The following is a 22,302-nucleotide window of genomic DNA, read 5'->3' as shown; positions in this document are numbered from 1 at the left end:
ACACACACACACACACACACACACACACACACACACACACACACACACACACACAAACACATATATATATATAAAGATGATCCATTTAAATCAAATATCTTGAATATTCGCTTATTTTTGATGATACAAAAAAGTATCAAATTAGTTTTAAAAAAAGTGTAACGGTTTCAAGGGGGATGTATTTTGGTCATGTTGTTTTTTTCTAAGTAAAGGCAAAAAGATATAAAGAGGTCTGTTCACGTTGCATGAAATCCCCAAATATTTTTGCACTTAAAATGAGATAGATATATATTTGGTTTTGAAAAGAGAGAAAGCAAAGATGCCGAATGCAAAAAGTGCAAGCAACGCGAACAAACCTAAGGTCATTTCCACTATTTTAAAAATTTTGGTCACGTGGTGATCAAACAAAATTTTGATCCTTTCTGTCATTGAAATAGCCAGTTAGAGCAGTTTGTGAAAATTTGCCTTTATGCAAAAATCTGTACTGCGACTGTTACTCTGGATGTACAATAGATTTTTAAGCCTTAAGCTATAAGGAATGGACGAATCATAATCAATTATTCTCCTCGAATTTGACTGCAATTGGCTAATTCTTACATGGTCTTTAGGGCTGCCTTAGACAAAATTTCTGTAACAGTTATCTAAATCGTGAACTTAAGCCAATCAAGATACTGTTTTAAATCTACGTACTATAACGGAAACAGAAATACCAGTAAACTTATCCATAAAGCGAGTTTCAACCAGTTGAAATTTATTTTATTGTGAGGTTATGGATAAATTTACTGTTATTTCCATTTTTTAGAGTAGAGTCTTAAGATTACTATTACAGAAATTTTGTCTGCGGCAACCCTAAGCCATAAGGAATGGACGAATCACAATCAATTATTCTCCTCGCATTCGACTGTAGTTAATCAATTTCTTACGGCTTAAAACTTAAACAACTATTATAGATCCAGATTCCTTACCCCGGAACTATAATAGAGTTTTAAGCCTTAAGCCATAAGAATTAGTTGAATTCGAGGAGAATAATTGATTATGATTCGTCCATGTATTGTAGATCCGGGATTATACATTATGCAAAATCTATGCGCGGTCCTTAAGAGGCCTATTCTTGAAAATATCACATACAGACTTCTATTATAACACTAGACTGTTAACTCTCCACTTTTCCTGTTGTCAAATGATATGTATTACTTGTGGCACATGCGCATTGTAAAGGTAGAATCACATAATGCGGAAAATGACTATGGAATAGAAAATACGTCATAGAAATAACTGATCAGTGTTATTCTGCGTTATTTGGAATAACAATTAGTTATTTCTGACGCATTCTCTATTCCGCAGTCGTTTTCTGCACTGTGTGATTTCATCTTACAACCGCATATGCGCAGAACACAATGATCGGTATTCATAACCAGATTTTATATTTAAGATCGTCTTAAGTACAGTCTTAAGATGTTATGAACAAATCAGAGGATCGCATTAGCAACTTAAGACATTATTTAAGACGGTTTTAAAATAAGAATCGATTATAAATACCGACCAAAAATATATACTTTCATATAATATATTCGAAGAGATTATATATGCACACATAGAATAAAATTAGGCTTATTCAATGCGTTTTTTCATGAAATGAAAGAATCTGAGATAAACAGTGGTGCACATGATTCATAATAGTTCGTGAAAGTTAAAAAATTAGTTAACTTTTAAAATTAAAAGTTAGATCGCCAATGACATCTCTTTATATACTTAAGAACTAATCACAAAGATGCTGATCACGTGATCTATTGACATCTCTTTTCTATCATAGTTTTTCATTCACTGCGCACAGGCAACACTTTTATATTGTATAAGAAAAAGTGGGGAGTTAGAAGTGTTATAATAGAAGTCTATGGCCTAGTTTCCATCGAGAGTTTAAATTCCCCTGTTGTTCGACTGTAACAGGAGAATACTCGATTGTAGTTGGTTGGTTCTCACATTCTGATTCTGGGTATCGATTATGTAAATTTTCACGAAACTTTCATTTTTTTACTTTTTTATGTATCAATTTCACGTGAAAAGTTTCACTTTCAAACGATATCAGATTTAGTGATTATGTAAGAAAATTAAGAGAAAGTGATATCAGATGTAAGGAAGTTACGAAAAAGTGAAATCATAAGGCGAATTTACATCATTTCTCTCATGGTGTAATAAATAAGGTGATCATTGCGCATATTGGCAGAGGTCCGTAATCTTGACCAATTAGAGCTATTATTTTGCGGCGCGAACTATCGATATGTTTGAAAATTAAAGAGAAGAGTAAGAAAGTGTAATGATTTTTAAAGGCGAATCATAGTGAATTTTTATTAAAAAATCGACTTTCTTATTATTGTTTAAAATACTCTGATGTAGATATGAAAAATTAATTGAATATTGATGTAGATATGGCTATTCAAAGAATAACTCATGAATAATTCGATCCTTCTAAATTAATTTAGCACATATTTGATAAAAACTCAGGAGCTGCTTACATTCAAATACATTTGAATTTGGAAAAATCGTCTTGGCTCTCCCTAATCACTTTAGCTTCTCCCCTAATAAAAATATATATAAGGCGATTTTTGGCGTATTTCTAGTATAGCAATCAAAAGCAACCGCGACTAAGGCTATCTTCGTTTTCAGGGATTAGAAGATAAAGATAGCCTAATAACCGCGGTTGCTTTTGGTTGTTATATATCAGAAGCATGCCAAAAATTGCCTATAATAGAATTGTTAAATAAAATATGTCATAATAAAATATGTCATTTATTCAAAACAAAGAATAATGAAAACATAGAATAATGAAAACAAAACATTAAATATTTAAGTATACTGTTTAAATTTTGTTGCACATATGTTTTAATTTTTTCTTCTCCTTTCTTGTAGAATTCTTTTGTTTTATAAAATAATTAATAAGCCGCAGGCGTATATATGTACGACATCTCACTAAACAAGCACTGTCACCGGCAAAGAAATTTTAGTGTATATAATGCTTGTTAATTTGTCAAAAATTAGATATTCTGTGCTAAATAATTTGCTGTGAAATTTAAGGAACTCTTCGTTTATAACATTGACCACTAACTGTAAATTTTTAGAGGGATATAAACAGTTGCCTCTAGATAGATAAACCAGTCAGGAAGATCTGTAGTAGGCACCTACTAGGTATTTGTGCCGAAATCTGTGTGCAACATGTCCAGCAACGTATATGAGTGCTTTTTTTTCGACAGTTTCAAGTTACCAATTAAAAATTTGAATTTATTTTACTCCATTTTCGTTTACTATCAATATAAATTAATAGAGAATGTTTCTTAAATAACGCCCTTTTTAATGATATTAATGATATAGTGATATTCCTAATAAAAAATTGAATCGAAGTCCTCTACCATTTTGCAATTTTCGCAATTTTTTTTAGTTAGCCACTAAGCAAAATTTCTAAAACCGACATATAAGATAACTTTTAAAATATCTTTTAGAATTCTTTAAGAAACATCTTCGAAATATATACATAAATAAATTTTATTCCTAAAACTTTCTTAATGAAGCAAAAAGGTCGGATATATTAGGGTGATAAGAACACTGTAATCCTTGTGCAAACAATCCGGTAACAATTCACTTTAATAATAATTCACACTTACATATTTCGGCTCACCATCTTCAGAGACAATATAATGTTATAAATACAATATAATGTTATAAAGTTTCTATACAACTTATTTCAGTGAGTCACCTGCATTTATCCACTGAAACTAATATATTAGGTGTAGTAAAAAGAAATCCATTATTTTTCCATTCAATTTCATGCAAAAATAATGGATTTCTTTTTACTACACCTAATATAAAACGAACTCTACTAATACTATTACTAGAAATCTAAAATGTATTAAAATTATTAAAATTAAATTAAGTTGAAAGTCAAATTGATCATTATAAAATGATAACAGCTCATTAAAATAAGTAATTACTATATCGCAAACTTATTAGAAAGTAAATCATGAAGGCCCCGCGTTATTTGTATCATTTTTTAAAGTTTGCACACAAGGCAAAGGAAAGTTTTTTACTGTCCGCAAATAATTATACGTTTTAGCGTTAACTGAGTGAAGGGCAATCGCAGAGGAAATATTTTCAGCCGATCAATTAATACGTTTGTATTAATTTTTGTTCTTTATTTGTTTTTTGAAGACATAAGTTTTTTGATCTGTCCTGGCATAAAAATTCAACGTATCATATGCGTATTTGTATTTTTTCAGCTTTATTTTTCATGTTCTTATTAAATTGGAAGAACTTGTTGTGTTTTTCAATTAATTTTTTTAGATGCTGATTGTCTTCGGCGAGCTGCGCATTATATAGCTATGTACACTTGAGATTGAATTTTTCATTTTCTTCTTGCAATGTTTTCAGACGTTTTAAAATCCTTTCCGTTTCATCATTGAACTGAATATCCATTTGATCTTTAATGTAAACATACATTAAATATAAAAATTAATATAATATAGTACATGAACGTGGAGCATTTAAAACCAAGTATAAAAAAATAATATTTAATAAATAATTTCGCAATTTCACATTCCACACAAACGATGTTTTTAAAATGTAACATATAGAAGTTTAGACATTTCATTCCTGTTGCTAGAAGCAATAAGTTTGTTATTAAATGATATGTTACAATTACAACGTTGAAAAAATAATCGTAAAAAGAGTAATTTTGAACATTTGATAAATACTTTAGTAGTATTGTACAGTTCAATTATTAATATAACATCTTTCAATTACTTTATATTATACATAATTTATTTGTAAATATTTAGACATATTGCTATATGTAACAAATTAATAATAAATACATACGACTGTATTGTTTCGGCACATTCTAATAGCACGTCGAGTCTACTTTCCATTAGCTCTTTTTGCATTTCACTTTGTTCTGACATTGTACTGTTATTGTAATATTGATAAATAATATTATTACGTAAAATAAATCTTACTAATATGAATAACAAGGTATATTTTTAGTCCTTAATGTTGTATTACATAACACAACTCAGAATTGTTTCAACAACATAAATTTGTTACTTATTCTACTAATTCTTTATTTCCTTTCTGTTTCGATATTCAGATATTCTGTCGGTACTGCATCTTTCTTCAATCATCGAATCACTCATGATTGATTGACGGTGGAGGCGAAGAGTGCGAAGGAAGAAAGTAGTAGGGGGCCGCTCCGATGTTCTGTCCTTAGCGCAAGGCGCACAATTGAGAGAGAAAGCTTAATTGGACGTGATATCGGCTCGCGATGTCCTTTCGCTGTCTTACACATTTGTTACTCATAGTATGAGATATCCCGGTGTCTCTCGCTCAATATTCATAATAATATTCATAATAATACTTTTATTATACACAAAATATTGTAATTATGCATAAAAATTTTTAATATTGTAAAAAATTTGTGTGCATAATTACAACATTATGTGTAATTTTGAGACTCATTGTAATAGCTTTGCATGCATTTATAAATTTTCAGTAACACATACGTGTGTATGAATGTGTAGCGCCGAACGCCGGGGACACAATTCCTGCCGATGCGTACAAGTATGTATGTACGTGCATACGTATTTTAATAAGAAATTGTACTCATTATTTGTTGTTCCTTATATACATATATAATCGAGAATAACAATGAATGTAACTCTAAAACAAAAATTAGACATAATGTCAAAAAATTTGGATGTTATGCGGGGAAGAGTGTTGCGAAATTCTCAGAACTGTATGAAATTGGTAAAAACATATTATTTCATTGCTCTTGTTCTTGATTGTATATAGTAAAAAAAAACAATATGTATTTAAAACTTGTAGAAAAATGTATGGGAAAACATCTCAGCAAACGAGAATGAATTGAAATGAAATGAAATGAATTCAGATTTTCAAAAATATTGATTCACGAAAATGAAATGTTAAAATGAATGCTTTTCAATCCTGAATGCATTTTTATTCATTTATAGAAATTGCATGAAGCATCTCTATGCCTTTCAATCTAAAAAATAATATTAGCTTTTTCTATGCATTGTGAATACTGTTCAATTTAAAATTTTGAATAGCAAATGCAGTTTTTCAATTCAATTGTATCCAATTAAATCCAAAAAAAAATATTCGCTATTTAAAATACGCATTCGGAAAAAAATTTCAATCCATTTTAATCCAATCGTTTGCTGGGATAGCACAAACCTTACGTTTCTGGATTGAAGCTGGAGAAATCTTCATCTGAATGGAAAAAACGATATTTTTTAACCTGTTTCATAAATCTCTATTTTTTATAATTCTCATTTTTAAATTTTTATGTGATTTTTATGCACTTCATATTTTTATCTTTTACTTATTATATATATTTAATTTAATATCACGCAAATATTTTCTTAATATGCGAAGTTTCCTCTGGCAATGCTCTTCCTCTTCGTTCGCATCATTTACGGCGAAAAACCACAATATCCATTTCAAATATATATTTCAAATAGATATTCAAACATATTTGATATTCGAAAGCGAGAGAGTAGTGCAATCTAATGCAGGAACAGAAACAGACCAAAAGATTGAAAAATAAGCTAGTTTGTATCAATTTATTAAAAAATAACTAGATTTTCATATTTTAGGCATTTCGTTATTTGCCGAAAAATTTCCCGAGAACTATTTCACATTTTATAACAGCCAAAAATTACTTAATCACTTATTACATTCATGTAAATTTTTTCATTTTTTGTGTATTCATTCCTAGGGAAAACTTTACATAATCGATACCTTGATTTAAATCCTCGGTGGAAAAAAAGGCCCTAGGCCTGTAATCGCATACGAAAAACTAGGAAAATGCTATAGTATATGTAACGCACACTACAGTATTTCCCTAGTTTTTCGTATGCGGTATTTTTCAAGAATAAAGACCCAGGATATAGCCACATAAATGTATGCTCAACAAAAATTAGCTTATTACATTTTACGTGTGTCTTTATAAAAGAAACGCGATTGGATAATTTTCTTTATGCATTTATGCGGCTATGCAAATTTGTGGTTATACTCTCAGACTCTGACTGCGTTCAGCGTACTCACAGTTGAGTGGTGTTCGCTGTTATTGATATTCTTTTACATCATTCAATCAGCATTTTACATCTAGAAGAGTACATCAATAATAGCGAACGCTCACTCGATTGTTGAGTCCGTTGAACGCAGCCTGTTTTCTAGGGACTTTAGGCGATAAGTGTACGTACATACTCGCGGACGCAATCAATAGCGGTTACAGATGTCGCCAATGCTCTGATTCAAATTAAACGGAAAAAGTCGTTATCCTTGTGGCGGCTGGCTGGGGATGGACATTCTGATTCAATTCAATTATCGATGTGCCTACCAAAGAGTAACTAGCGTTCGGTACGCAACTCCGAATCTTATAGTTTTGTGTCGTGTGATTATTATTACTATTATTGTTATTATTATTATTATTTTTGTTGCTGTTAGTGTTATTCCGCAGCAATGTCATAATGTTGCTGAGATTCGTATTGTCTAGATAAAAATTAAATTAAAAAAATTAAACTGACACTCTTGTCTCTATCGCGGAGATTGACATACAACAACGAATCTCCTCCGGCGCCATGAATTCTCGATCGAAAGACGAGATCCGAGATATTATTCGCAAGGATCTGTTATTTATTCACAATCATGGTGTTGGACTGTCGAATCGTCTTGCCGAGGCTCTTGCAGATAATATGTCCTACGTGCATGAGCTGTTCGTACATTTGTCACAACCGTCATCTGGCCCACTTGTGGCAAAAACGCCGAAGATGCTGCGAAAGAAGATGACCCAGCGTATTGAAACCATACTCGAAGACGAAGTTTTTCAACAGGAAAACATCTCGCCAACTAGTTCCCTTTATTCTATCAATGAAGAGGAGCAAAAGGAGAACGAGGTAATGGGACATAAAATCAAAAGAGGAGCATACAAAAAAGCAGAGGATAATATCAAGAAACAAAGTTTTATTCTTAATGATTCCAAAAAGAAAGTAAGTAATGACAGTTTTCAATATCATACTTATGGTATTATGAGTTGATTTTAAGTCATAGAATATTATATAATATATGAGTTTATGAATATTAGGTAAAGAGAGAAAGCCATGTTAAAAGGAAGAAATATAATGTAAGCAGTTCTGATGAAGATAACAACGAAAATGTTTCTAAGTACAGTAAAATTGAAGAAAATATAATAGATATAAAAGGAACAAAAAGAGTGACAAGGAAGAACTCGAAACAGATCATTCAGCTTACAACCCCAATTGAAAAATCAAAAATTACTGAAAAAGCTAAGCAGGCCAATGAAGATAATTTTAAATTACCAGTTCTACAACGTTCTTCTAGTAGAAGTTCTTCTAGTAGAAGAAGCTCTTCTAGTAGAAGAAGCTCTAAGAATTCTCAGAATAGAGAAGTGAATAAAGTCAATGACGCCATTGTGCCCAATATAGATGATATTGAAGAACCATCTATGTATGAAGATGCAGTAGGAAGGCCTGTTCTAATTATGAATTCAACTCTAAAGCATAGCCTGTGTATGTCCGAAAAGGGATTAAATGCTACTGTAATATTAGAACGTTTACCAAATCAACCACCAAAATTAAATGAAACAGTAGTGATTCAGAAGACAATAAATGTAAAAAATAGTAATAGTTTGAAAGAAACAGAAAATACTAAGAAGACACTACCAAACAATATGCAACTATACAAAACATCTGCGCAATATGATGAATTAATTACAGATGATGAATCATCGCCTGAAGTGAAAAGACCGAAGAAGCAACTTAATAGGAAGCAGCCTAATGAAAAAGAGACAAAAGGTATGTTAGCGATATCTAGTGAGGATGAAACTTCTAATACACCAGTGAAAACCCTCAAAAACGCAAATGTGTCCACGGTCACACAAGAAAGTAAAACATATAAATCGAATGCATTATTTAGTCCTTATGCAAAAGAATCTGTGAAGAAGCGGGTTGAAGCATTTGAACAAGCGGTTATGCATAGTCCGAAGTCTGACATAGGTACTCCAACCAGAATAACTAGAACGAAAACTCGTGCAATGATCACTGCGGAAATGCAGATAGAAACAAAAACGACGGAGAAAAATGTTGCGCAAATACTAGCTCGAAAGTCGCTCGCTAAAGCTAAGAAGATTTCATTAGCGAAACAAAAAAACAATGCTGAACTTAAAGAGGTAAAAGAATCTGTGGTTATTTAATTATTTTAATCTCTTTTATTCTCTTTTACTATGTTTCATTAACGATAAATTAAACTTTGTCTTTCAGAACAAAGAACAATTACCGGAACGAATTAATAAATTATTGACTCAAACTGATAGATCAAATGTAAAAATGCAACAATTGAAAACGACACCTTTAAGCAAGACAAAATTGATGCAGCCTGTACTGTCTCTTAATCGTCTTCATACCCCTTCAAATATTCAAAATCTTTTGAATGTAAAATTAATACAAAATTTTATCTTTCTTAAATTGCACTATAGACTTATTCTTTTTAACTGAACCAATTTATCTTTCGTCCTTTTTTCTCCAGGAGGAAAGGAGAGGAAGAAAGATGAACTAGTGTAAAAGTTCAGTCAAAAAGAACAGGTCCATAATGCAATTTAAGAAAGATAAAATTTTGTCATATTTATTTATTTACATACTTTTATTTTAGTATCCAAAAGTTATAACCGCCTCGCGCACCAATATTGTTACTGGCGTGGAGTCTTTCATTCAACCATCAAAAACTATTACAACTTCCAATTCGATAGAAAAGTTAGAGGAAAAGAGACGGCACGAGGAAGACGCGAGAAAAAAAAAAGACGAAGCTTTGAGATTACAGACGGAAGAGAAGAAAAGGTATACAAAAATTTCGTAACACTAATCAAAAGATTTGCAGGCGGTACAATCATATATCTCGATATATACTTTGTATGCAGAAAGCGGCAAGAGAAGGAACTCAAAAACAAATTAGCAAGAGAAGCTAAGGAGAAGCAAGAATTAGAGAAACGCCAGAAAGCCGAGAAAGAAAGAGAAGAGAAGGCAAAATTAGCTCTTTTGATTCAAGAAAGGCATCGCGAGGAAGCGGAGAAGAAGCGTCTTGCCCAATTGCAACGAATACAGGAGAAGGAAGAACGTCGCAAATTGGAAGAGCAACAGAGATTGCAGAGATTACAAGAACAAGAGGAAACGGAACGTCTGTTGGCTGAGCAAAGACGTCGAGAGCAAGAAGCTGAAAAACGTAGGGAAGTGGAAGCAAGGGCTCAACAAGCCGCTGCTGAAGCTTTGAAACAGAAAAATCAGTTACTTACAACCCAAGCTAAAGTGAGTTATCTTTTTATGATGGAAAAAAATTACTTCATCCTACTTTCACACTCAAAACTGATAAATCGCTTACTTGATTTTTTTGCAGAAACAACAGACTAATAATAAGTATCAAGGTACTGTGAATTATGTGTTAGATAGTGAACCTGATGATGATGATGAATCAGACGATGAAAGCAAACCGAAGCACGAGATACCGTATTGGGCGCAGGGTACGTATACTTTCTTTTATATCTTAAATCATCATTAAAGTAAGAAGAAAAGAATATGAATCTATCTATTCTTTTTTAATTGCAGCGCACATTCGCAAAGTACAACTCGCGATGCAACAATATATTCCCGAAAGAATAGTTTATAAATTCTTCAATACTCGTAAGTGCACGCCAGATTTGACTGAATTATTCCAGGGTATAGATAAAAATCGATTGAAGCGTACATCCAGTGCAATCTGGAAAACGCCACCACGTATTTCCATGATGGAACCCGAGTTTGTCGAACGAAAATTGCCTTTAAAAAATTAATATGACAAATACATGTGGATATAATTAGAGGCATTAAGTATATATTATAGTATTGTATGCATGTGAAATGTAATAATGTTTAAGGCAAATTGTTTTAATTCGACATGAAGCCGCGTTGTTCGTTATTATATCCCAATATTCATAAAATGATGATGTACGTAGATATCTTCATGATTTGACAATTTAATTTTTTTTACTTATTTATCTATTTTTATATATTTTATCTTATTTGCTGAAGAAGAAGTAAAGCCTAAACATATAATTAGATAATCGACTTAGTAAATAATTAGATAAAATAATTGTTATGAATACGAGTTTTACAAATGTGAGTAAATTAATTCTCATTTTAATTTATACCATGTGTAAAATATGTATTATTTTATTATATATACTAACATTTTGCAAGAGTTTATAAAGTTCAAATGATGGAGAGCATTGCGGTAGATTTCATTTTGTGGAAGTGCCTTTGCCTCTTTATTACAGAAGAGCGCAGTAGTTCATCTTCTTAAATATACCTTTTTACTGTAATTATAAATAATTTAAAAATATATATATATATATCAAAGTATTCGACGGACAGCCTGTGTGATATCTTTTCAAAGATTTCGAATAAAAATAAAAATCCATACGTAGGTTCTATTTTCTGTCCAAGCAAGAGTGTTTTCTGCGCCTCTACAGATTTTAAAGAGTAGGTTGGTAAATACGTATAAATTGGTATCTACAAATATAAAATTTCTACAAGTTAAAATTCAAGTTAAAATTGCATTATAACGAATTCGATTAGATGCATTCAGTGCGCACTCGTGCATTAAAGCCATCGTACACATTTACGTAAAAATGTGTGTTCGATATAAATATAAAAATGAATTAAATAATAAAATCCTGAACACATTTTATTGAACTGTTAAGTAAAGTCATATTTTATAATTTGAAATATTTGCATTTTACACAAATTATTAATATGCATCTAACCGAATCTGCTATTACATAACAACATATAATAAATTTTACAAAATATATATTTTAATATATATGAAGTATGTATAATTGTATATGCATGTACTCACGTATGGCAAAGTATTGTCTAATTGCAGATATTTCTGATAGATGTTTCCAGGCAACTGTGATTCATAATATGTCTCGAGCACAAGACTATCGAATTCCTTCCCGTACAACATATATTGCTCTCCTTCGAGAGTTTCTTTTGAGATGTCGATTTCCTTTTCTTCAATCTTTATCGGTAATCTTTTCATACCACCATGAAGTACCTTTGCATCATCCCAAATGTATACATTGTTCTTGTATATATTTTTTTCAAATTTACCTTCAAAGTAGTAGAACTGGCAAATCCCTTAATGTCTGCTGGAAGCTTATAATCCTCGAAATATTTTTGCACGGGCACAGTAGGCAGAATCGGGATCCAATCTCTAAACGTACCTAATGTTGATATATAACGACCTCCATAACTCCACAAACGTACTGTGCGATCTGCGCTACCGCTATTATTTATTAAAATTTTTTAGTAAAGAAATGTATCAAAACCTTTATAATAATTGTATATACCTGATTATCACTCGCGCGCTAGAAATAATTTGAAGAGAAGTAATTCCCCGTGTATGACCACGCACAGATGACAGCAGAAGTGGCAGCATTTGATTTCGTACTGCTCTCTTCGCTCTTCCGTCTATTTTATCTTTCCATAAAAATGGGAATTCTAATCTCAGTAGCGGCATACAAATTTTTGGTGGATTTGGTAGCATGTAATTCGAAAGAAGCCAAACTTTTATATACCCTATACTATGACCTTTAAGAGGAAGTTCCAGGAATAAAATTGTAGACATTAGAAAAAAGATTTAACTGAAAAGTTAAGGATATAATCAAATCTTTAGAAAGTTCCAAAACCTGTTATAAAAAATTGATTTTCAGGATCAGTAGCTAAGGATGTGGCACAGTCACCGACAGTGTGTATGACTGAAAAAGCTCCTAAAAATCCCGCCGCAGGATGATGCGTCCATACTTGTATCAAACCGGAATCGAGAGCAACCAGCAGTGTGCCGACATCAGGTTTCGTTTCTCGCGCTGCTAGAAAGATTATCGCGCGTACCGCAGTTACGCGAACAATGTTCAATGCTGATTCTTGATGAACACATGGAGTCAATTTTCTGTTTCACGAGGATTCGATTTAAAACATTTCGACAAAAGAAACCTTTTCTTTTGTAGCCATAAGTGTATTATTATTTACTTAAGCTGCTGATTAATGGATCCACTGATCTCATTCAATTTTCTAAACTCTTTCTGTGCGTTCGTCATTCTCGTATTCCTATTAAGTCAATTAGCTTTCAATTGCAAGTTGCTAGCATTTATTGTATCAATTATTGTTCATGAAAATATCAAGTTGACATCACCTTCTATTAACATCAGTCACTTGATACTTTCTAAAAGGCTGGCCCGTTTCAAGATTCCAGAGAATTAATTCTTCGTTGTACGATCCGGTAGCTAATAGCTGTGGATATCTTGCAGCCAAGCATAGAATGTCATCGGTGTGACTGGTCGTCCAATTCTTTTTGCATATATCAGATTCGAAAATTGATAATTCTGTCACGTGTTTATTCCAACCGCAGCACAGAATTCGATTTTCGTACCATGTGATGTTCGTTATTTCGCTGCAGAAAAAATAATGTGAAATGAAAATTTATTACATCGTTCATGATATCGACGAAAAGTAACATTAGAAAACATTCTCTAATATCGAATTATTTAGATTTATTCATGCATTGCATGATTTAGTCGCATGCTCCAACATGCTTCTACTATAGCAACGTGCTTGTGGAGCGCATAGAAGCTATTGTATGTGACGCGAATAAACCTTTATATTACATTAGATTAGTCATTAATGTATACTAAAAGCTGCTATGTGTGAGATTAGCAAAGTGTAAAAGCATATAAATATGTATTTTAAATGATTATAAATGATAGTATTATTGCTATGTTAATTAACAGAATATAATATATTATTTTATTGTCAAAAAGTTGATATACGAGGGAAAATCAAAAAGTAAGGTCAATATTGTATATTAAATAAAAAAGTAGGGCGGTATCGCAGCCCATTCTTATTTTAAAATCATTTTAAGTAATGTTAAGATATTAATGCAGCTCTCTGATTGACTCATATCTCATCATCTCATCTTAAATATTGTAGTCAAAACTTAATCTTAAATATAAGAATCAACTATGAATATCGCTCAAAGACGAAGACATTCTGATAATCAAGCCATGTTTATATGTTTAAAAGTGCTATGATTAACTTCAGAAAATTCTTGATTATGTTAATCACTTGTCAAAAAGTCACTTGCTCCCCCAAACCCCACTTATGAATCTGTCATAACTCTACTTGCATACATAGAGAACATTGACCTTTTTTATTCATTCTCACATTATGCACTGATTCATTGGCTGTATTCAGCAGAGAAAATAGCTTGGCAACTGTTGTAAAATTCTTCAATATGATTGATTTTTGCTTTCGCGGTTTCTTATAGATCTAAACGTATAAACTAATGGCATTGAAGAATTTTACAATAGTTGCGAAACTGCTTTCTCTGCTGAATGCAGCCATTGTCGTGCGAGTGATCGAATTTATCATAATTCAAATAACTTCGTTTCCAATTATAATTGCAACAAAAACTTTTGGAAAAAAAATTGTATAAATAATTTTTCGAAAATGTAATTTTCCAATTACAATACTTTTTGTAATTTAAGGTGTTTTCCTTTGGGATACACTGGATGTAGCCTTGCACTATACTAGTTGCATGTAAACGTTATACTGTACTGGAGTGGTGCACATCATAGTGTACAATATAACTTCATTATTGCGCTAAAATCCCGGTTGATTTCTATTTTTAAATTTTAAATGTCACACTGGTTCTATATCTTTTTGAGATGATATAGCAAAATCCTACTTTGTGTATAAAATTTGTACTACACCGTAGCTACGGAAATACGGTACACTAGGCCTGTTTTTTTAGCTGAACTTTTGCACCAATTCATTTTCTTTTTCTCTTCAGGAAGAAAGAAAAAGAAGGATGAACTGGTGCAAAAGTCCAAAAAGAATAAGCATACTGTTTAAATATGTATGTTGCACTAGGAAAAACGCTATTACTATGAAATGTCACATAATTTGTAAGAAAAAAAGTTATTTAATATCCGCTGATTCCTACCATTGATGATCAATCATTATATCGTGTATACAGATTCCGGTATTGTAATTCCACATTTTCACTGAACCATTTCTTGCGCCAGTTACTAAAAATTGCTCCGAATCGTCGAAGCAAGCCGCCGTGATCTCGATGTCGGCGTACTGCCCATATCGTATAACACTGTGAGCGTGTGATATCAAATGTAAACGGCGTCCGTACCATGGATCCCATACGATGATGCATGAATCTAATCCTGTAGAAACAATCTGCATCCCGATAAAATAACATATCATTTATTAAAACTGTGCAACTGTATGTTATTTTATTGAATTGTACAACTCTGTTTTACTAAATAATTAATTTTTATTAATGATTTTATTAATGATTTTTGGATAAGAGGAAGTTACCACACGGAAGAGCTGATTGTAGAGAACACAACTGACGCCCTTGGTGTGCGTATAGCCATCCGAGATTTCCTCGTTAATTACGTGCTCGCAAACGAGAACAGCTATCATCATGCTGGCAATAATCATCGTACAGGTCAGTGTGTTGAACACTACGGTCATCGGAGTGTGTTCACTCAGCTCGCGCGGTAATTTGCTGTATGTCTGTTTACGAAATGTACACATCTTCTATTATTTATTAAAAGAAAATATGATTTATTAAACGATAAGAAAAATAACAATGTTCAACAGAAAAAAGACTACTATCTAAGAATTGTAATTTCTCTATACCTGAATGCAGCTAAGAGTTGGAACGTCCCATACTTTTATGCATCTGTCTTTCGACAAGGAAAAAATGCGATTGCCAGCGTTAGTTATGACAAGCGCGCAGATAGTCGATCGGTGCCCCAACAAAACAGCATTTGCTTTCCTGGGGACAAATGGATTCCAAACGCGAACCACGCAGTCTGGTCCACCCGTTACCAATACATGACTTTCTGAAAAAATCATTGTTTTAAAATCAGATCTGATTTACATCAAAATCTCCGTAACTGCAATTGCAAAGCGAAAGGATACCATCGCAGAGCGTGAAACAGGATATTCCCATGCGAACTTGAAATTTATATTGCATCTTTGTCCCACTCGTATCGAAAACGTACAAAGAACAATCAGAGCATTGACTACTCGATACAAATGCACGTAAGCTTCCATAATAAGCTACCTGGCTCGTCCAATTTGTATGTATATTTTTTAATTCTATGACATCTATTCCTTGTATCTTCCCCTAATTGTAGTAATCTTTTAGCAAAGTAATTTTCCGCAAAATCTTCGACTATATCTATGAAGCAAACCTTTAATTTATATTGGAATAAGATAATCAAATTTGAACCTATTTTGAAATTGTGCAATAAACAATTGTATAGAATAATTATTCACTTTAAAGGAGGCTTCTTCGATGATCTTGACATATGTAGTCAAAATCATGGCCCTGAGTGACCTCCAATAGGTTTTACTTACTTTAATGACATTGTCGTAACGGAAAATGATCAAGTCACTTGTAATATATTGCTTGAAAGGTCCTCTATCCATAGGATTAAAGGTCATGATTATAATAGATCCACTCGTATCACCTAGGACGATGTAAGAATTTTCATTCATATTTCTACTAAAGTAATAGTGCATGCAAACGACTGCATTTTCCAAACTGGATATCTAGAAATATCATTTATTATTCATTACAATTAACAATGGATGATAAAGTTTTACGAAATCTGGTTAATCTGTGTTAATCACTGACCAGTAAGCGAAGCTCAAACTTTTTTGCCGCGACGTCGTAAAATCTCAAATCGCATTCTGTTGAACTCGTGCATACTATCTGAACATCCGGTAGCACGATCATATCAGTTATAGCAGTAGATTGCACTTTTAAGAACGCTGCAAAAAAGGTACCGATAAAAGTGTTAACTGAAAATGAGAGAGAAGTTAAGAAATACTAACGATTCTTAGACTGCACAGTACGCTCATAGTTAAGATCTAATGACCAATAATTAATCACGCCCTCTCGACTAACAGTTAGATAACAACCTCGGCGGAAACTCGTGCTTCTATCCTAAAAATTGACATAATAAATCTGCGATAACTGTAAGACAAAAGTAAACAATATTTTTTTCGGAAGAGTGATCGATGCAAAAATCGATCAACTCTTTTTTTGTTAAGAATCAGAATATGTTTTTCCAATTAAGAAATATATTTTTCCAATCTATTTCAGAACGTAAAAAAGTATTACTATTGATACAGGAGAGTGAGCTTTCTCTGAGAATATAATAAAAGAAGAGATTGATTTGCGTATCAGTTCTTTTCAAAAAAAATTCTTATATTGTATATTTGTAAGAATTTTTTATATTTAAAATTTATTAAGATGTCTGGTAAAACTTTCCCTTTACACAGTTAACTCCAAATGACCTCCAACTGACTTTGAATTTGACCTTAATCCTCATGAAGATCATTGGTCTTTCCCATCGTTCGTTATTTATTTAAAAAAAGTTATTACATAACAAAACTGGATTTATAAACAAAACGTAATTTTTAGATAGGGGTATGAGATAAATCTCAATATGAGATAAATCTCAATGAGTGCAAAGCGAGTTCCATCCTCCCTCCCTCCTCTGCCAAGAAATGGACAACTTTTCTCGCGAAGCGAGTTTTATCCCATTTCCCCCTGCCAAGGGGCGCTCGATTTTCCACGCGAAGCAAGATCCACTCCTCCCTCATCAAAATACTGCTGAAATATATATCTTTTGTGTTTAAAAATTGTTTGCTATTAATAAAAATTGTTTTGTTCATAACTTTTTAATGAATAATGAATGACGGAAAAGATCAATGATCTCCTTGAGGGTCAGGTCATTTGAGGTTGACTATATAAAGGAAAAATTTTACTAGATTTCTAATAAAATATCTTAAACTTTTTCAAATTTTAAAAGTTTTCGTAGAAAATTATAGAAATCCTAGAATATTTTAGTATATATATATATACAGGGAGTGTCATCAAAATCCGGACAAATCAAACAATTTCTTTAAACAAAATATTTTTAATGAAAAATTAAATATTACAAAAAATTCTTTTACAACTTGAATGAACAGCCTCCTATTCTCAATCTGAAGCGTTCGCTCGCACGCTGTAATATAGCGCTGTCTGTGCCAACGAATGCTGCCTCAATAGCGGTTCTTAATGACGTCACACGTTGGGATGTCGAGACTTGTTTGTGACCCTTTCAACTGCGCTTCATAGTAATCCAAGGGATTTAAATCTGGGCTGTTGGAAGGCCAGAATAGGAACCGAGGCGAGCAACTCGGATTATCTTGGCAGCTTCAGAAAGCTTCAGCATCTGTCATATCTTTAATGTGTACGATTTGTATCGAAGGTAATTCCTCGACAATTCGCATTGTTGGCTCGCTTACACCAACAATCGATACTAATTTTCGCACGATTGCCCTGGATCATCCGAAATCAACGCTTGAGCCCTTTCAATGATTGCGGGGGTCTTCGCGATGTGTTCTTTCGAGTGACTCCTACTCATTGGACTGTTCTAAAACCGTATTTTGTCACAACATCATAAACGGTTGATCTCAGATATCCAAAAAATCGAATTGTTTTCGTTGCTGAGCGCGAAGGCTTTCGATGATTGCGGCTTTTTGATTATACTCCGCACTTGATTTTAATATCGCGCCCATTTTGAGAATATAACTGTTTACTAGAAGCATTCATCAGGTTTTCTCGGACGCCAACAACAACCTCTGGCGGAGGCACACTATAGCGGAAAATTTTAATTGAAATTTGTCCGGATTTTGGTGACGCACCCTGTATATATACCTTTATTGTTTACATATTCTTGTAGCTTATCTCGAGAGCTTTCCAAAACATTATAATAAAGTTACGTTTCATTGAGTACTTTCTGAGTTATAGAACTTGAAAGTTATAATATTGCATTATATGTACACATGCGCGTGTGAGCGGGATTCTTACGCGCGTCTCCGCGATCCACACTTCTTGACATACGCTCACTCGTATGGATGCATGTCTTGCTTTAATTGATTGGATCAGTGATCGATCTTGCCTTAATCGGCCGGATCAATGATCGGTCTTGTCTTAATTGGCTGAATCAGTGATCGATCTTGCCTTAATTCAGGGCAAAATGCTAAAATTGGGCAGTCCGCGAATGCTTAGTTATTGTGTATATTGAGTCAACTTCATTTATAACTCAGGAGGGTATTTTATTTTCTTTGTACCTTAAAAAGAAATTTTGTATTTTATGCTTTTTTTATCACAAAAATAGCATCGCGCATTTATATGAGCGTTATAATTTTTGTTCTCGAGTACTAAATTCTTTAAATAAAAGCAATAAATATTAACATAAACAATAAATATATTTTATTTAAATTCTTTAAATAGAAGCAATAAATATTCTTCTGCAACATGCAAAATAAAAGAAAAATGATAAATAACTAAATAACAGTAGTAATATAATAGATAGGCAATCATCAAATTATGTCTAGCTGTCTAGCTTAGAAAAAACTACAAAAATTAGTTAATATTAATAATATGGATAAAACAGTTAATATTAATAATATGGATAATCAAAGTACGAAAAGAATTATAAGTACAGATTCTGAGAATCTGTGAAGAAAAATGGTTAATAATTAAATTTAATAACTATGCACAATGTTTGATCTATGTGAATATAATTCCAAAAAAATATCGAGAGATAACACAAAACATGGAACTATTTATGACGAAATAGAAGAATCGGAATGAGTTGAATTCTTAAATAATTTAAATATGTTTTAACTTCTCCTGAACAGTATCTGAAATTCTTTTGCATTATGTGTAAAATGTCTATATATGTTTTTTTCTTGTTTACAATTACTGTTCAACATATTAGGAAAATATTAAGAAAAATAAGATAATTAGGAGAACAATGTTTGAATAAATACTATAAGTTAAGGAAATGAGAAAAATGTACATAATTATATAATAATATATAAAAATTATACATAATTAATATATAGAATATTATACAATCTGACACAATTTTATCTTTTGTATAAGAAACTATGAAAAATTATTTTTCTAATTTTTTTTTTAATTATCTTATTTTTTTCTATTACATATTTACATATGAACCGAAATTATATAAGAGAAAGAAAATGCGTCTTCCATATAACACCCCTTATTATTTCTGCTCATAGCATTTATTGCTCAAAGATGTTCAACTATTTACTATCTTAATGCATTCAACTATTGCCCGTAGGCAACTGAACGCCCGCGAGCCCATCTGCCGATCCCTGCCTTAGTTGATCGGATCAGTCCCGATTTTGCCTTCGGATCAGTGATCAGTCTTGCCTTATAATTTAACAAGTATTTAATGAAAAATAACTTTATTATAGTGTTTTGGAAAGCTTTTGAAATAAGCTACAAAAAAACAGTAAGTGACAAAAATTATTTATTTTCTACTCATAGAGCTCTAATTTTTAATATTGTATTTTCTTTTATTGGCAATTATTTTTATCATGAGAAAATGCGATACTAAAAAATTCTGAAAAAATTCTCAGAGCTCTATGAGAAAAAACTAAACAATTTTTGTCGCTTGCTGTTTTTCTGTAAAGTTGATAATACTTGAGTAAAAAATTATTAAAAACTAATATTCGATGATTTTTAAACAGGGTCCCCATTTTAAATAATGTATTAAGATTTCTCGAAAATTATAATAGATACGGAAAAATGTTTCAAACACAAAAGTTGTATGATTCGGAGGGAGACATAAGAAGATATCATTGATTTGATCTTGAGTGGCGTCATCAAGATCAGATTAAGATTATATTGATTTTTTTTGGAACATCCTATCTTTGATAGCAGACTCTAATAGCTGGTGTCAAGAGCTTTTCAAAACACTATAATGAAGTTATTTTCATTAAGTACTTTCAAGTATTTACTTTTAAGTACTTACAAGGCTTAAAAGTTGCAGTATCGCCGGTATTAGCATTACGCAAGGTGTCCGACCAACGGCTAAAACCTCTCGAAAATTGTTCAGGATCATGTCCTGGATAATATTTATTAAGATCAAGGCTATTGGAGGTTGTATTTTCATTTTATTATTTTCATTTTTATTAATAACCATTTTTATGTAAAAATTAAAATAACAAATGTTATAAGATACCTGAACAATATTCGAGTTTTTGAGAAATCTTAATGCAATATTTAAAATGGAATATCCTGTATACATATAAAGACTTTTAGAAAAGATATATAAATATAGATTTTTTTGCACTTTTGAAAGTTCCAATCCATCTATAAAAAATCTGAGAAATTTTCTAAAAAGTTAATAAAATTATATAAAAATTTTGAAAAATTCTGAAATTTATATGGAATTCTAACCGAAAAATTATAGAACAATTCTAAAAAATGTTTCACTAGACAAATTTTTAATGTTGAGTCGCATACTGGCAAAACTTCCGGGCAAAATGTAATTCTGCACACAGGAGTGCGATGATGCGTTCTTGACAATTTGGGTAAACTCATTAATGGTGTTTCCAATATTTGCGACCTCAAACTAGTGTCTATATCCCGAAATTCTATCAGCAAGTAAGAAATGAATTCGTCCCACGTTACTTTGCCATTAAGTCTCATATCTATCTGAATTGACAATTAAATTTTTAAAAACATTTTTTAAAAATTGAAAGAAGGTAAAGATTAACTGACTTTATTGAAGAGAACTTGAAATTCGTCCTGCGACATTTTTATTTCGAGGATGTCACGAAAAGCATCATATAGTTGAGAAGAGTCCATCTCCCCATTCTCTGTTGCCTGTATCCAATTACATTTTTGTAAGAAAAAATCATAAAAAACATTACATTTTTGCGAGAAAAAACGTTTAGTTACCAAAAAAACATTATGTAAACGTGTCAAAGATTGCTCGGTACATTGCTCTTCTATAGTTTTGTACCCGAAAAATCGTTCGAATGCTTCTTGTATACTACAATGATAATGCTCATACACATAATAAATAACTATCTAAATTGCTACAATAACAGTTGGTTATTTTTTCACTAACCTTGGATGATTTTTATCAATAAATGCCATCGCAATTACAATTTTCTAATAAATAAAAAATTGTTTCATATCAGGAATGTATCTGATAATTTTATCCATTTACGTATTTCCTAAAAATTGTCAAAGATCTTCAAGAATTACATCAAATATTAATAT

General features: G+C 31.8%; 3 protein-coding genes across 3 annotated transcripts; 1 reads left to right on the top strand and 2 right to left on the bottom strand.

The window, feature by feature from the left end:
- Positions 1 to 7,361: 7,361 nt before the first annotated feature.
- LOC108692132 (inner centromere protein A) lies at positions 7,362 to 11,032 on the top strand. The gene is made up of 8 exons (XM_018200284.1): positions 7,362 to 7,425; positions 7,513 to 8,054; positions 8,150 to 9,253; positions 9,345 to 9,461; positions 9,733 to 9,917; positions 9,998 to 10,382; positions 10,471 to 10,594; positions 10,680 to 11,032. Exons 2-8 carry the CDS (start codon positions 7,647 to 7,649, stop codon positions 10,901 to 10,903), a joined length of 2,547 nt encoding a protein of 848 aa, XP_018055773.1. The 5' UTR covers positions 7,362 to 7,425; positions 7,513 to 7,646; the 3' UTR covers positions 10,904 to 11,032.
- A 289-nt stretch (positions 11,033 to 11,321) lies between these two features.
- On the bottom strand, positions 11,322 to 12,184 carry LOC108692124. Its single transcript, XM_018200274.1, has 3 exons — positions 11,971 to 12,184; positions 11,478 to 11,621; positions 11,322 to 11,375 (listed from the first exon to the last, which is right to left on the bottom strand). The coding sequence occupies exons 1-3, from the start codon at positions 12,154 to 12,156 to the stop codon at positions 11,322 to 11,324; spliced, it is 384 nt and encodes a 127-aa protein (XP_018055763.1). The 5' UTR covers positions 12,157 to 12,184.
- Positions 12,185 to 12,188: 4 nt separating this feature from the next.
- LOC108692135 (WD repeat-containing protein on Y chromosome) lies at positions 12,189 to 21,759 on the bottom strand (the record flags this gene model as incomplete). The annotated part of the gene is given in 11 exon segments (XM_018200287.1): positions 12,189 to 12,402; positions 12,467 to 12,707; positions 12,806 to 13,065; positions 13,309 to 13,566; positions 15,118 to 15,362; positions 15,504 to 15,704; positions 15,831 to 16,036; positions 16,553 to 16,751; positions 16,837 to 16,973; positions 17,037 to 17,148; positions 21,538 to 21,759. Coding segments are annotated over 11 exon segments (2,295 nt in total), but the record flags the coding sequence as incomplete, so codon positions are not given.
- Positions 21,760 to 22,302: the final 543 nt, after the last annotated feature.

Source organism: Atta colombica, unplaced genomic scaffold, assembly GCF_001594045.1.
Source record: "Atta colombica isolate Treedump-2 unplaced genomic scaffold, Acol1.0 scaffold61, whole genome shotgun sequence".
Classification (NCBI taxonomy): Eukaryota; Metazoa; Arthropoda; class Insecta; order Hymenoptera; family Formicidae; genus Atta; species Atta colombica.
This window is presented reverse-complemented; position numbering and strand designations above follow the sequence as displayed.